This window comes from Glycine max, chromosome 2 (genome assembly GCF_000004515.6).
Source record: "Glycine max cultivar Williams 82 chromosome 2, Glycine_max_v4.0, whole genome shotgun sequence".
NCBI classification, from domain to species: domain Eukaryota; kingdom Viridiplantae; phylum Streptophyta; class Magnoliopsida; order Fabales; family Fabaceae; genus Glycine; species Glycine max.
Window position 1 is genome coordinate 27,978,190 of NC_016089.4, and position 13,685 is coordinate 27,991,874.

The window sequence follows — 13,685 nt, forward strand, 5'->3', positions numbered from 1 at the left end:
TGGACAAGATTTGCTAGATTGACATGATAAATTGTATTGAGATTATGAAATTGTGATTAAAACTATGCCTAAGTGATAAATTGAATATGTGATGAATTGTGAGATAGCATGCTCCTTTGAGATCTTAACATTGTTTTTGGGATTGAGTATAAATGCAAAGTTGAACGTGTGTTGATTTGTGACATACACGTAAACATATGATGATAGATTGTGACGTTGTGATATGTTAAAATTGTAGACATATAATTTGGTTGTAATGAGTGTGTGGTTAACACTTGATGTGACCATACTTGTGTTGTGAGATGCGAATTATATAATAACTCGACTGGTGTTTACCTTGAGAAAAATGTTAAAGGGAAAGTGTAGGATTCCTAGTTAGGAACCTAAAATGTTATATTGTAGCGCAATACGTTAAACATGTTTGAAACACGAACGTGAGGTCGTGAGTATTGTATAATTCATAAGCACTGTCTGCGTGCAAAAATGATTTCAGGGGTTGGACTTGAATCAAGAAGGTGTGACCTTAATAGATTCTTCGGAGTCTAGGCCTTGGGGTAAAGATTGGTTTGAATGCTCCTTTAAACCTACGTTGATCCCATATGATTAGAGCATTCTTGCAAAACAGAGTAACCCTGACTGATCACCTTATGATTTTACTTAGTGAGAGTGACATGACATACCCATTGTGTGGTGTGTCTTGTTATGTACCTCATTGACATGGTACCACATTGCATATAGGTTTGAGTCTCAGTATAATTGTTGTATAATGCTCACTAATTGTTTATTATGAAATTGATGAGTGTTATTATGTCTTGACCCGAGTGTGTGATTCATGTGTAATGTGATTGGTGATTAAAATATGAATTTTAAATGATAAAGTGATGAAGTGACGTGGATTGTATTAAGTTGAGTTATGTTATAAATACTTCTATAATTTATTTTGATCATATCTTTGCTTATTTGTTTGTTTTTAGAAATGTGATAACTCCCTCTGTGTGTTATTTGTGTTTGAAACATGTGATGATCTTGAATCTTGTGTTCGTAGGAGTAGATGACTAGGTGGATAACTTTAAAGAATCTCGTGCTAGAGGACGTTGGAACATAATGTTATAATAGGATATGACAGTGGTGATAAGTTTTTATTTTAATCACATGATGTTATTTTATTTTATCAAAATTTCTTTTGTAAACTTTGATGGCATTGTTCTGAGTCGTATGTTTTAATAAGTTTTATTTGACAATATTAAAATAAATCTGAACCTTTTACCCACATAAATTTGTTTATCCGTATTTTTATATATTTTATTTATTTTATATATATATGTTAAATAGAGGGTGTCACATGACATGTTTTAGTTGTTTCAATTATAACTTGGATTATAACCGGAATGAAGAACAAAAAAGAAATTATTTGAATTTTAGTTTTGTTCTCTTTTCAATTTCAATATCTAAGCAAGCAAAACCTGCAATAAAACAAGACTGTTAATTTGTACAGGTTGAGGACGGATTATTGAACGAAATAATGTGATATCAACTTCATACCATCATGTAGATTTAAATATAATTTAATTAAAATACGTCGACAGTTATTTTGGTATTGTCATTTAAGTATAGATAGCATGCATGATAAGATTATTTATATTTATAATAACTAGTTGAAGAACAGTGAAGAACAGTGCCTTGTGTTTTAAGTGTGTATTTTTTCTTTCTGAGTTAGATATAATTATAATAATTATCATGTTGAAAAAAGTTATAAGATAATAACTATTTGTAATTGTGAGTAATTTTTAAAAAGTAGTTAAATCATAAATTAGGAATAATAAATATATACAATGAGATAATTATTTTTATTAATAGTTATAGATCAGTTTAAAAATACATGCCCGTAAAAACTTTAAAAATCACATTTAAAACAATTTCTAATTAATTAAAAAAAATACAAAAATCTTTGCACTATCAATTCATAAACTCATGATTATATTATTGATTCTACTTTTACTAAGAAATCAAAAGTTAAGGCTCAAAAGTGGTGGATTACTTACAAGATTAATTAGTTGTTCACTTCTCATTAGGGTGGGAATAGGCCAGGCCAGGCCAGGCTTTAAAAGGCCTGAGCCTAGCCTACAATGAATCTTTGAGGCCTGAGCCTGGCCTATAGCCTATCAAAGACTTTTATTTTGGCTCGGCCAAACCTTTTTAAAAGCCTGGTCTGACCTGATAGCCTCTTTAAAAGCTTTTTTACAATAAATTTTTTATTTAGGAACGTAATAGGAGAATTAAAAAAAAGGAAACCTGATAGAAAAATGATATGATTTTTGCATAGGAACGTAAATATGATAGGATATAATTTTTGTATAAAAACATAATTGGATATGATAAGATATGATTTGTATAGAAACATAATATGATAATAGGATATTATGATAGGATATGATTTTTATTTGCTCTAGAATACACCTTGTAATTAAAGTTTTACTTAATTATAGGAATGGAATCTGCTAGTTAAAAAAAATATTAATTATATCAAAAAAATAATATATATATATATATATATATATATATATATATATATATATATATATATATATATATATATATATATATATATATATATATATATATATATATATATATATATATATATATATATATATATATATATATATATATATATATATATAGGCCGGCCTATTAGGCTTCTAAGGCTTTTTAATAAGCCTAAGCCTGACCTATTTAATTAAATAGGCTTTTAAAAAAGCCTGAGCCTGACCTTTTAATTAAATAGGCCAATCCAGGTCAGACTTTATGTAGGACAGGTCATAGACCCCTGTAGACCAACCTGGCCTATCCCAACCCTAATTCTCATCGCACCATATAATAATGCAATCCGAAAGCACAATCAAACTTCTACTTTATCCCATCTTTCTCAGTTCTTTTTACACCCTCTCTTTAAATCAGACCCTTTGGGTCACATCACCACATTCAATCTTGCAGTTAACTTTGGTGCAACCTTTTTTTTTTCTTTCTTTTTTCTCTCCATCGTGCACCCCACGCACTCACCCTGCGCGTGCTCAAACCCCTACAAACACATTACAACAGCAGCAACAACAACACCACAAAGTGTGTATGTGTTCCTTTGAAGCCCTGTCTTCAAGTCTTTGCACGCATTTTCCTCTTTCTCTGTTGTGTGTCTCACGTTTCAACAACCTGCAGAAGAAGCTGAAGCTATGATGGGTAGACTTGCACCATTATCAGAAGAACCCATCAATGAAGAAAACGAAGGCTACAACAATAGTAACTCAAAGAAATGCCTTCAGTCATGGAGGAACTGGAATTGGATCAAGACTCATTTTTCCCTTGCCTTCAACAAAAAGTCCAACCTCAAGATCCTCCTTAGTGTCTTGGGTTGCCCTTTATTTCCTGTGCCTGTCCACCCCATTCTACCCCTCAATGAGGCAAGCCCTCTTCTTCTCTTTCTCTCTTTTTTTTCTCTCTAAATTCTAATGCACCATCACCATGCAAGAGAAAGTGGTGGTGTTGCTGTTTGAAAACTTCTGCTATATATATTTCTTTTTGGTGAAGAGTCTAAAGACATTGTATATATATCTCTCTCATGAGAAACAATCCTACTTGAGTCAGTAAGATACAAACCTACGAGATATAATTCTTTTCGAGTCACATAAGACTATTGAGCGGCAAAGCTCTAACTTTTGCTATATGTAATTCTTCACAAGCGCATATAAATTTCCCTTCATAATTACCAGAAGAAAAAAATACCATCAATTATGTATTTTGTTTGTCTATGAAAATAAGTTGTGTGTGCGTTTTTTAAAAGAATCTTGCTAATTTACCTTCTTTGGTTGAACTGATGTTCTTTCTTGATCAAGATTAAAAAGTTAGTTGAAAGTGTTACTTTTGATCACTTTCTTTATACATGGAACCTCTTTAATCTTTATGTGTGTGCCACCGATTTTATCATCTTACCATGTGATTACTGTAAAGAGTGTGTCGTAAAGATATGAAAAGGTTGATATATTCTTTTAAGGAGAATGGCAGAGGCATTTCAATAATGTTTTTCTTCATTTGTTGGAACAAATGTAATATGTAATAGGTGTCATCTTCGGCACAGTATATCATACAACACTTCAGGGCTGCAACAGGGTGTAGGAAGTTGGAGGGGACAGTGAAGAATGTGTTCACAACAGGGAAAGTGACAATGGATGTGGTGGATGAGCTTGGATCCACAAGTGGTGGCATTAATTTGGAGAAAGGGTGCTTTGTTATGTGGCAAATGGTTCCTGATAAGTGGCAGATAGAGCTGGTTTTGGGTGGCCAAAAGGTTGTGGCTGGTAGCAATGGTGCCATTGCTTGGCGCCACACGCCTTGGCTTGGCGTGCATGCTGCCAAAGGTGGTGTCCGGCCTCTTCGCCGTGCTCTTCAGGCAAGTTCTTCATCATCATCATCATGTCTTGTTTTAAATTTTCCAACAAATTTTGTGTTGTGTTTGTTGTTGGTACTGTTATGTTGGTTGTTGTGATGGTATTCATTGGTGTGGTACCTTGAAGGTGTTTTTAGAGCTGAGTTACAATTGACAGCTAAATGTGATTGTTAATGTTGGGACATAATGATGCTGAGTATGAAAATCTTATGTTATAAAAAAATTGAATTGGTACGACTTGTGACCTAATCCCTGGCTCCATGAATTGGTGGGGTATAGTGTTTTGGCATAAAGTGTAAGGGAAGAACCCCTTTTGGAATGTGTTAATGTGTTAAGATGGTGTTTGGAAATTATTATGAGAAAAAATTAAAGAAAAGTGTTGTTGACACAGATCTGTAACAGATGTAGAGTGGTAATCAAATACTTAAATGGCCATAAATGGGGGTTAACACTGCTGCTATTGTTCATTTTAATTAATACAACTATACAAGGCTTTCAATATATCCACATGCTACCAGCCAATTTAATGGATCTGTGTTTCCCTACTAAATTTCATTGGTTTGTTCCATCTAACCACATTCCTATGTTTCTTTTTCTTTATTTCTCAGCTTCCTCACCATATACAACTTGCTCATCAACCATCATGGTTTATGTGTGATTATTTTGACTTAACATTTCAATTAAGATTCTTCAAAACCAAGGCCTAAGAAGACTAAAACAGAAGAGCTGAATTTAATGTTTTCACACAAAATATGAATGCAATTGTAGACTTTATTAGCCTACAGGGTCCACTCTGCAGTGAGACTGAATTGATCTGCACCCATAATTGTATCTTGGTATCTCTACTATTTGGTACTGATTTCAGTGGTTCTGGTTTTTAAGTGACACTATATTTGTGCGTTGTAGGGACTAGACCCTTTGGCAGTGTCTGCTGTATTCTGTGCAGCACAATACATGGGGGAGAAAGAAATCTCAGGCATGGATTGCTTTGTGCTGAAACTCTCAGCTGATCAGAAAGACCTTGTTGAGCGCAGCGACAACACGGCCGAGATGATCAAGCATGCCATATTTGGTTACTTCAGCCAGAGAAGTGGCCTTTTGGTGTACCTAGAGGACTCTTACCTGACCAGGATTCAGGCACCAGGGTCTCACCCCACATACTGGGAAACCACAATGTCAACCAAGATTGAGGACTATAGAATTGTGGATGGTGTGATGATTGCACATGCTGGCTCATCGACCGCGTTGATCACCAGGTTTGGGGACAACCTGAAGGCTGGACCATCCATCACAAGGTTGGAAGAGTCATGGACCATTGATGATGTTGCATTCAATGTGCCAGGGTTGTCCTTGGACTGCTTCATACCTCCTCAGGAACTACAGAGAGATTGTTCTTCAGATGATGAGCTAGATTGGAGATCATTCACCCTTGCATAGATGATATATACATGGAAACTTGTAATTGTTTAGTGCTTTTGTTTTTTCGCTACACAAATGGTTGATGATGATGCTAATTGTTACTTAACATGTATAATGCTTTTGTAATTGTATTACACTATCACATTCTAGGGTCATAGATGGCAGCTATTGGCTGTTGATATTGAATTCGATTTTTTGAGTTTGTTTTGCGTGTTGTATTGATATAAGAAGTTGACTTGTGTATGAAGCCATTTTTTTGTTGGTGAAGATTATAAGTTGGTATAGTTAACTATGTGTGTAAAAGGGATTTAACTTAATAGGTTGAATAGGATGCATGAATTGTTGTACATCTTGTGACATTATTTTTTATTTCTATGGATAAAAAAAAGTAAATACATGTATTCTTAAAACCAGTATTACCAAAACCAGCCTAGTCACTAGGTATTCGGTTAGTGAGTTATTAGTTGAACCACTTAATCAATCGTTGAACCACATAAATTGATATATATTAAGAACTCTTGCCTAAATATAAGAGAAAAAAATGCTTATTCTTGTTCTTAAATATATAAACAAATCTCAACTAATTTTGACCCATTTAATGATACTATCTCTAAAATGATCTTCACTTAATTGAGATTTTATTTTCAATATTTTTTTTATTTTTGATATCAAGTTTCAATGAAAAATATTTTTAAAAAATTATTATTTTTTAAATGAGAGCAGGGCAATTAAATGCTACTAACTAACTTTCTAAATTAATTTATATTTGAGACCGTAGTATGTGAATTTTATAAGTAAAATATAATATATAAATTAAATTGGGAAAATATTAAAAATTGATTCGGGAATGTTTTGAAGATTTGATTCAAGAGATAAAGATTAAATTAAAGATAAATATAAAGATAGAGCAATATTTCTATTTGATAAAATTCAGATTTAGAAAACTTTGAGGATCGTGGGGATTTCAAACCAAGACTCTTATTCAATTAATCTACAAATTGAAAGTTCTTTCTAATTCTCTTTTAATGACAAATTAATCTTAATTCAAATATAAGAAAATATCTTTATATATAAGCCTAGAATAGTTGGAATTGACAATAATACATTTGGAGTACAAACGTGAAGGTAAAGTGTCACATTGAATAGAAATTAACAAGTTGAGCAGCATATTGAATTAATCCCTATTTTCGTGGTGTTATGTTCAATTAAATATTTACGCTTTTTACTAATTCATTTTATCCACTTAGGATTAATCCTACTCTGATGAATCAAAACCTAAGCTCTCATCTTATGGTTCCAACACGTTAACTTCATCTTTCAATTCATCCTTAAGTGCCTAACGTCATGCAAACGGTGATTAAACATCTAACGTTTATAAATCAATAAGAGAAGAATTAAAAGCACAAAATTAAAGAAAACCTTAATTAAATTAAATTAACATGAACAATTGTCAAGGTTGTGCCTCAATCCTAGAATAAGGAATAGTGGAAAACTACTCACTTGTAGCCATATATAGAATCTGAAATAAAGTAAAAGAAAAACATCTAACCACAAACAAAGAGAGGAAGAGGAATAGGAAGAGAAATCCATGTTGCTATCTAAGTTTTCAAAAGGCAAGATTTGTAATGCTAATCTAAACAGAAAGTTCCTGTTTAAAGCTATGGGTCAAATATGATTAGGCATGCTCACTAACAAAACATAAAATAAAGCAATAAAATCTCACTGAGGCATACATGCCCATGCAACTTTCAAACACACACCAAAGAAGCTATGTGCATGGGTGCACGAATTTTTGCACGCTCGTGCAACTTTTGGCCAGCATAAGAAAAGCTCCAATATTTCCACTCCAAGATGCCTCTAAAGGCCAAGGCTTGATTCCTAAAGTCTAGCATGCATAAAAAGGCTCTTTTTGCAACCTAAAACCAAGTAGAAAGTGTTGGTTAACTAGGAATCTAGAAGGGGGATAAATAGATTCCTTTGAAAACTTTACCACTTAGTTTCTTAATTCAATTAAAATGAACCCTTTTGATTAATCAAAGTTTTCTCAAAAGTTTATCATATAAATATTATCACAACCAAGAAAGAAATGAAATCAATATAAGATGAAAACAGAGTTTTATGGTCCTTTAAGATCAATTCCATTACCAATTTTGACATATAAGACTAAGGGTTAGAGAAAGAGAAAATCACATAGAATTTATATGGGTTCAATCCTTAAAAGGACCTGCGTACAGTTGTTCTAAGACACTTTAGAACTTTCACTAACAGAGAATCAAGTATAAATACTATGCATATGCAATTCCTGAATTCTACTCTTCCTTTGAACGCTACAAGAGAAAGAACAAGAATTGAAATCCTATAAACTCATGCAAATCCTTGATAACCCTAACCAAGATAAAAAACAATAAAGAAATCAAAATTGGATTGAATCCACCTTTATGTGTAGATCAACATCCTCAAGCTCTTCAAAGAATGATAAAATCATGATGAACAATGAATGAATCTTGATAAAAACGTATCAAGAGTCACTAATGAAAATAACCAGTGAGGGTATTTATAATTTTAACAGACAAAATTGGTTTAATTGATTATCAAACTGGGTAATCGATTAATTTGTTAACATTCTTCTTATTTTGTATTTCCAAAAATGTGTCAATCGATTATAGGAAATGGTAATCGATTATCTCATTTTAAACAGAAAGCTTCTCATGCTTTTGTGCTTTCTAGAATAATCGATTATCAATGTGGTAATTGATTATTTGAACCACACAGAGGGCTCCTTAAGTTTCCAAATGCATTTAATCGATTACAATAAATGGTAATCAATTATCTTATGCTACATGTCATACCTTAATTTCGTCCGAGGACTATTGTTCGTTGATCTTTTGATCCTTGCTAGTCGACTTACGGTGTTGAACGCCAGTTATAGTGCAAAGCAAGGAACCATTCAGTGTTTCAATTAGGAATGCAAAAAATACCAAAAAAGAGGGGCAAAAAGGGTCTTTTTATTGAGTTTCCTGGACCCTAGCTTGCCCAAGCTAGCCTCTAGCTCGCCTGGGCCCCTAAATTACTTCAGGGTGAAGGAACCAGCTCCCTGGGTGAGCCAGTTACTTCAAGAGTAAGCATCAACTCGCCTGGGTGAGTTGCCATTGCCCCAAGTGCCCATTTTCCTATAAATAGGCATGCTAGGGAGGCTGGGGAGAGGTTCCAAGGTTCAAAAGGTGAGGGAATTGAGAGAAGAGAGCAAGAAGAAGAAGAAAGAAGAGGAAATAAGGCCAAGGCGCTACCGAATCGCGACCGCGATCATTCCTTACTTCGTTTCTTGTTCCGTGTTCTTCGTGTGACCGTCGGTTAGTTTTATTTTTGAGGATTGAATGTGATCTATGTACCCTTAGGGGTCCCTCTTGTTATTATGTGAACACTCATCTTCTCCATCTATCATCGGCAATCTCATTTTTCTTTGTAAAGTTCAATCTTAACCGATCACTAATGTTGTAAAGTGGTCTTAAGAGAGATTGAAAGTTAATAAACAAAACCAAGATAAAAACAACTCATAACTAACTTGTTTTTATCAAGTATCACCTGAGATCGTTTCAAGGTCCAACGCCTTAACAATTCTCTCCGCTTTTCAAATTCTAAAACATCATTTCAAGGTCCAACACCTTAACGACTTTTGTTAGCAATTAAAATCAATCTTTCAAAAACATAAAAATCAATTTAACACACAAACTTTCAGACTTAAAGAATTACGTAGGTCTGAATTCCTCATCGCACCTGAGGATATGTAGGAGCAAGGGCAACACCCTTGTCAATCCCAGAAAAAAAAAATATAAAAAGGGAAAATGCACAATTTTGAAGTATTGTTTTGCACACTCGATCAAAGGTTGTAGTCCCTTGTAACAAGCGCATGGGGTGCTAATACCTTCCCCAGGCGTAAATAACTCCCGAACCCTTATTTTCAAAATCTGCAGACCTTTTCTTTTTCATTTTTTCTAACATTTTCCTCAAATAAATGTTGGTGGTGACTCCCACGTGTTTTCCTTTTTGGAAGATGCACCTTTGACATTTCGCCTTGCCTTTCCGCTGAAGGGTAGGTTGCAACACAACAAAACTTTCTTCTTCTGAAACTGGCACATATAATTGATTACAAAATTGGTAATCGATTACTTCGATGCTTCTAGCGTAATTTCAAGTATAAGATGATTTTGTTGCTTGTTCTAACACTTTGTAAATGATTACAAAACCTCCTAATCGATTACAAAGTGTTGGACTTAATGCTTATAAGAAACTTAGAGATCAATCCACTTGTTTAACATATTTGAATCATACTAAGCATGAATATAAGACAAACTACAACTATATCAAACATCATGACTAGTCTAAAAACATACAATACAAATGTCGTATATATTAAAACTTGTTTGACATTGTAAAATCATGAAACCAAAACCTATGGACTAATCTTCAAGATTTTAAACTTGAATCAACATAAATCTCATGCACAAATTAAAAAAACAAAAGCGTAACAAGTTAAAAAAATATGAAAACATTCAAAATATGCAAAACTAAGACCTAAACAACAAATCATACAACTAATTCTAACTAAAAGGACACATAATAATGAACTAAAATGCAACACAACACATATCACCCAACAACACAATCATATATATCTATCAAAGAATATAATTTTAAACATAACATTATGCCAATATCCAACCAATAAAATCAAGAAAATATTAGCAAAACGTGGAGAAAGGAGAAATAAAATAGCAAATCATGTAAGAATAAATTTTTCATTAAGAACCTTGCTCAAGCTGTCAAACTAATTGGGAAGAGTTTACCAAACATTTTTTAGGAAAAAAATACAACACAAACAATTCATAAATTTCCGAGGGCTTAAGAGTTTCCCCCAACTAAAGGTTTGTTTCTGACTTTTTTTTTTTGCCAAAGTTCTTAAAGAATGGTGCTCCAAGCTTCCAACAACCAAGAAAGATAAGCTATCATTTTGAAGCCATAGAAAGGAAAGAAAAAAGAGATGGAAAACATGGTAAATACTTTTGCATAGCCCTAACAAGAAAAAAATAAGAGAAAAGTTCACCTTGCTTAAAGTGGATGGAGGAAAATGGAGACAATTGAACCAACGAGAGTATTCATGAGTTATGTCATTTGACTTGACGGGTATGGATGGAGGTGTGGGGAAGCAAAATTGCTTCTATATGTGGAGAATGTCTTTGGTTGAAGGATATAAAGAGGGATTGACAAGGGATTGTGGTAAAAGTGATTTGTCTTGGGATTTATATTACACTTAAGTAATAAAATAAGTTTTAAAAGAGAATAAAAGAAATAATTTTCCCAAGACTAAGTATTTTTTTTATTTAGCCAATTTGTTGTAGGACTTTAATTAATTGAGATGTATGTTTCTAATGGTCTAATTAGGTCTCTAATGATATCCGAAGGTTAAAATAATAATTTATCATGTATGGGGGATGCTTCTAGTTGTATCTCTGCTCCATAGTTACTCTTCGTAAAACACATATTCGACATCAAATAAAATAATAGTATTTTAATCTAGAGTGTTAATTAGAATTATTATGGAATTTCACGTATAATTCATTATGATTAATAATGACTACTCATATTAAATTTTCATAAAATACTTGATTGTCTGCTTATGGTCTATGTTTTAGTTGAATTAACAATTTAAATTTACACAAAAAATCTAATAAATTAAATTTTTTTATTTTAAATAATGTTTTGGCTTATAATTTATGCCAATCAAGTTAAGCAATCACTAAATTTATTAACAAACAATGTCACACATTAGGTCAACATTTGTAATTGTATAAAAAAGGTTAAAATCAGTATATATATTACTTTATTATTTTTATATCAAAACACGATAAAAAATAAAGCATACATGTTTGATCACATATTTTAATTTTTGCTTTATGTTGATCATATGAATTTGAAACCACAAACAAAAAAAGACCATGTTTGATCATGTACTTGTTGTTGCTTCATATTTATCATGAGTGTGGAATCATTCACAACATTGTTATGGTTATATGGTATAAGACTACTCTTATACCTTCAATGAGTATGATTATTACTTTAATTTTTTTTATTTTTTAAAATATAAATAAATATGATAATATATATGAAAATATTTAATAAATTACTTCAATAAATTATATGATTATATATATATATTAATCAACATAAAAAATTGAATATTAACACATTTAATTTTAATATGAAATAAATATAATATATTAAAAATACAATTTACAATGAATTATTTGTAATAAGATATAAATTGAAAATATTTCATAATTTATTTTTTATATATTTAAAACATATTGATATATATTTAAATATGTTAGTTTCGAACTTTTGATACTTGTTATTAAACTCTTAAAAAACATACAATTTGCAATATTTTTCAAAATAGAAGAATAAAGAAGCAATGTGAATAACATAGTCCACTTTTGTGTGAAACAAAATAGAAGGGATAATGCTTCTATAGACCTAGAATAACCAAGTTCTAATGCAAAAGGAAAAAGGACAAGGTTGAACTTCTTTTGGCACACATTCTGATCACAAGAGATTGGAGTAAAATAAGGAATAATAACTTCTTTGAATAAAATGTCCAACTCTTTTAACCTAATGGTAAAAAAAATGGATGGTAAAGTCAATGATGAAGATATTCAAGAAGTGTTACATGAGTCAGTTTTGATACTCATCTTAACACGACAACAATGGGCTAAAACTATTAAATCGACAATCTAAATCTAAAGCAATTAGCTAATGTGAAAGCCCTCCCAATCGACAAAAACACAGATTATGTTTTAACACATCTTGCAAAATTCCTTAACCTCTTCTCTACATAAGTTTCAACTTTCAACCTTTGTTATTCACCAATCACCCAACTCAATGGCTCATCTCTTTTCTCACTAAATTATGGTTGGTTTGATTTTTGACATTTTTGTTGTTCAGGTAAGTGTGATAATGAGATGTGAGAACTGATGACTAGACACAAGAAATAGAAACTCATGTTTCTTCTACAATGGTGTATCCAAAAACTAATCATTTTTGCTACTTGTCACACGAGGATTAGAGGCTAGTGGTTTGGAGTCCTATATTGGAGTATTGGAATTTCACTAGTAACTGCATATTTTGGGACACGGATAACCAATGATATAATTTAGTTTTAGTTTGGGCTTATTTGAGTCATCAATTATTTTTTATCTATTATTAGTGAATGATATCAACGTGGACAATATAAGATTTTAGGTCTTGATATGTATTATAATTATTTTCTTCTCTTACAAACAATGAAATTAATATTAATATTTGAATTTTGTATGAGATATTAAATCATGTAATTGTTTATTTTCGATGTGTTTTTAAAAATTTATTGCGAGACGATGCAATTGAATTTTTTTTAATAAGAAACTAGATTGAACAAAGAATTATATATCATTCATTCTTAAGTTTGTAGTATTGTTTAATCTAAGTTTTTTTGTGTTAATACAAGAATATTGTGTAAGATTCAAAATTGTTTAATTTAATTATTATTTTTTTGTTTTTAATTGTTAAATATTAAAAAAATTATTGAAATTATTTTGAATATTTAAATATTTTAAAAATGAAAAATATTTATTTTTATTCAATATTAATATTTTATTTTTTAAATAAATATTTAAAAATTAAAATTTGAATTTGATTGAAAATTAAATTATTTTATCCAAACAAGAAAATTAAAATATAAGAAATTAAATTGTTTCATCCAAACAAAATGTTTAGAAAATGAAAAGAATTTAAA

At 31.4% G+C, this 13,685-nt stretch overlaps 1 protein-coding gene across 1 annotated transcript; it reads left to right on the forward strand.

The window, feature by feature from the left end:
* The first annotated feature begins 2,894 nt into the window (after positions 1 to 2,894).
* Positions 2,895 to 6,146, forward strand: LOC100801654 (uncharacterized). The gene is made up of 3 exons (XM_003518967.5): positions 2,895 to 3,455; positions 4,112 to 4,441; positions 5,345 to 6,146. Exons 1-3 carry the CDS (start codon positions 3,228 to 3,230, stop codon positions 5,873 to 5,875), a joined length of 1,089 nt encoding a protein of 362 aa, XP_003519015.2. The 5' UTR covers positions 2,895 to 3,227; the 3' UTR covers positions 5,876 to 6,146.
* The last annotated feature ends 7,539 nt before the right edge of the window (positions 6,147 to 13,685 follow it).

Bases quoted from the DNA above. Each gene is read 5' to 3' on its own strand.
- LOC100801654 (XM_003518967.5), top strand. From the start codon at position 3,228: ATGATGGGTAGACTTGCACCATTATCAGAAGAACCCATCAATGAAGAA. The intron at 3,456-4,111 runs GCAAGCCCTCTT...AATATGTAATAG, and splicing joins CCATTCTACCCCTCAATGAG to GTGTCATCTTCGGCACAGTA. The intron at 4,442-5,344 runs GCAAGTTCTTCA...TGTGCGTTGTAG, and splicing joins CTCTTCGCCGTGCTCTTCAG to GGACTAGACCCTTTGGCAGT.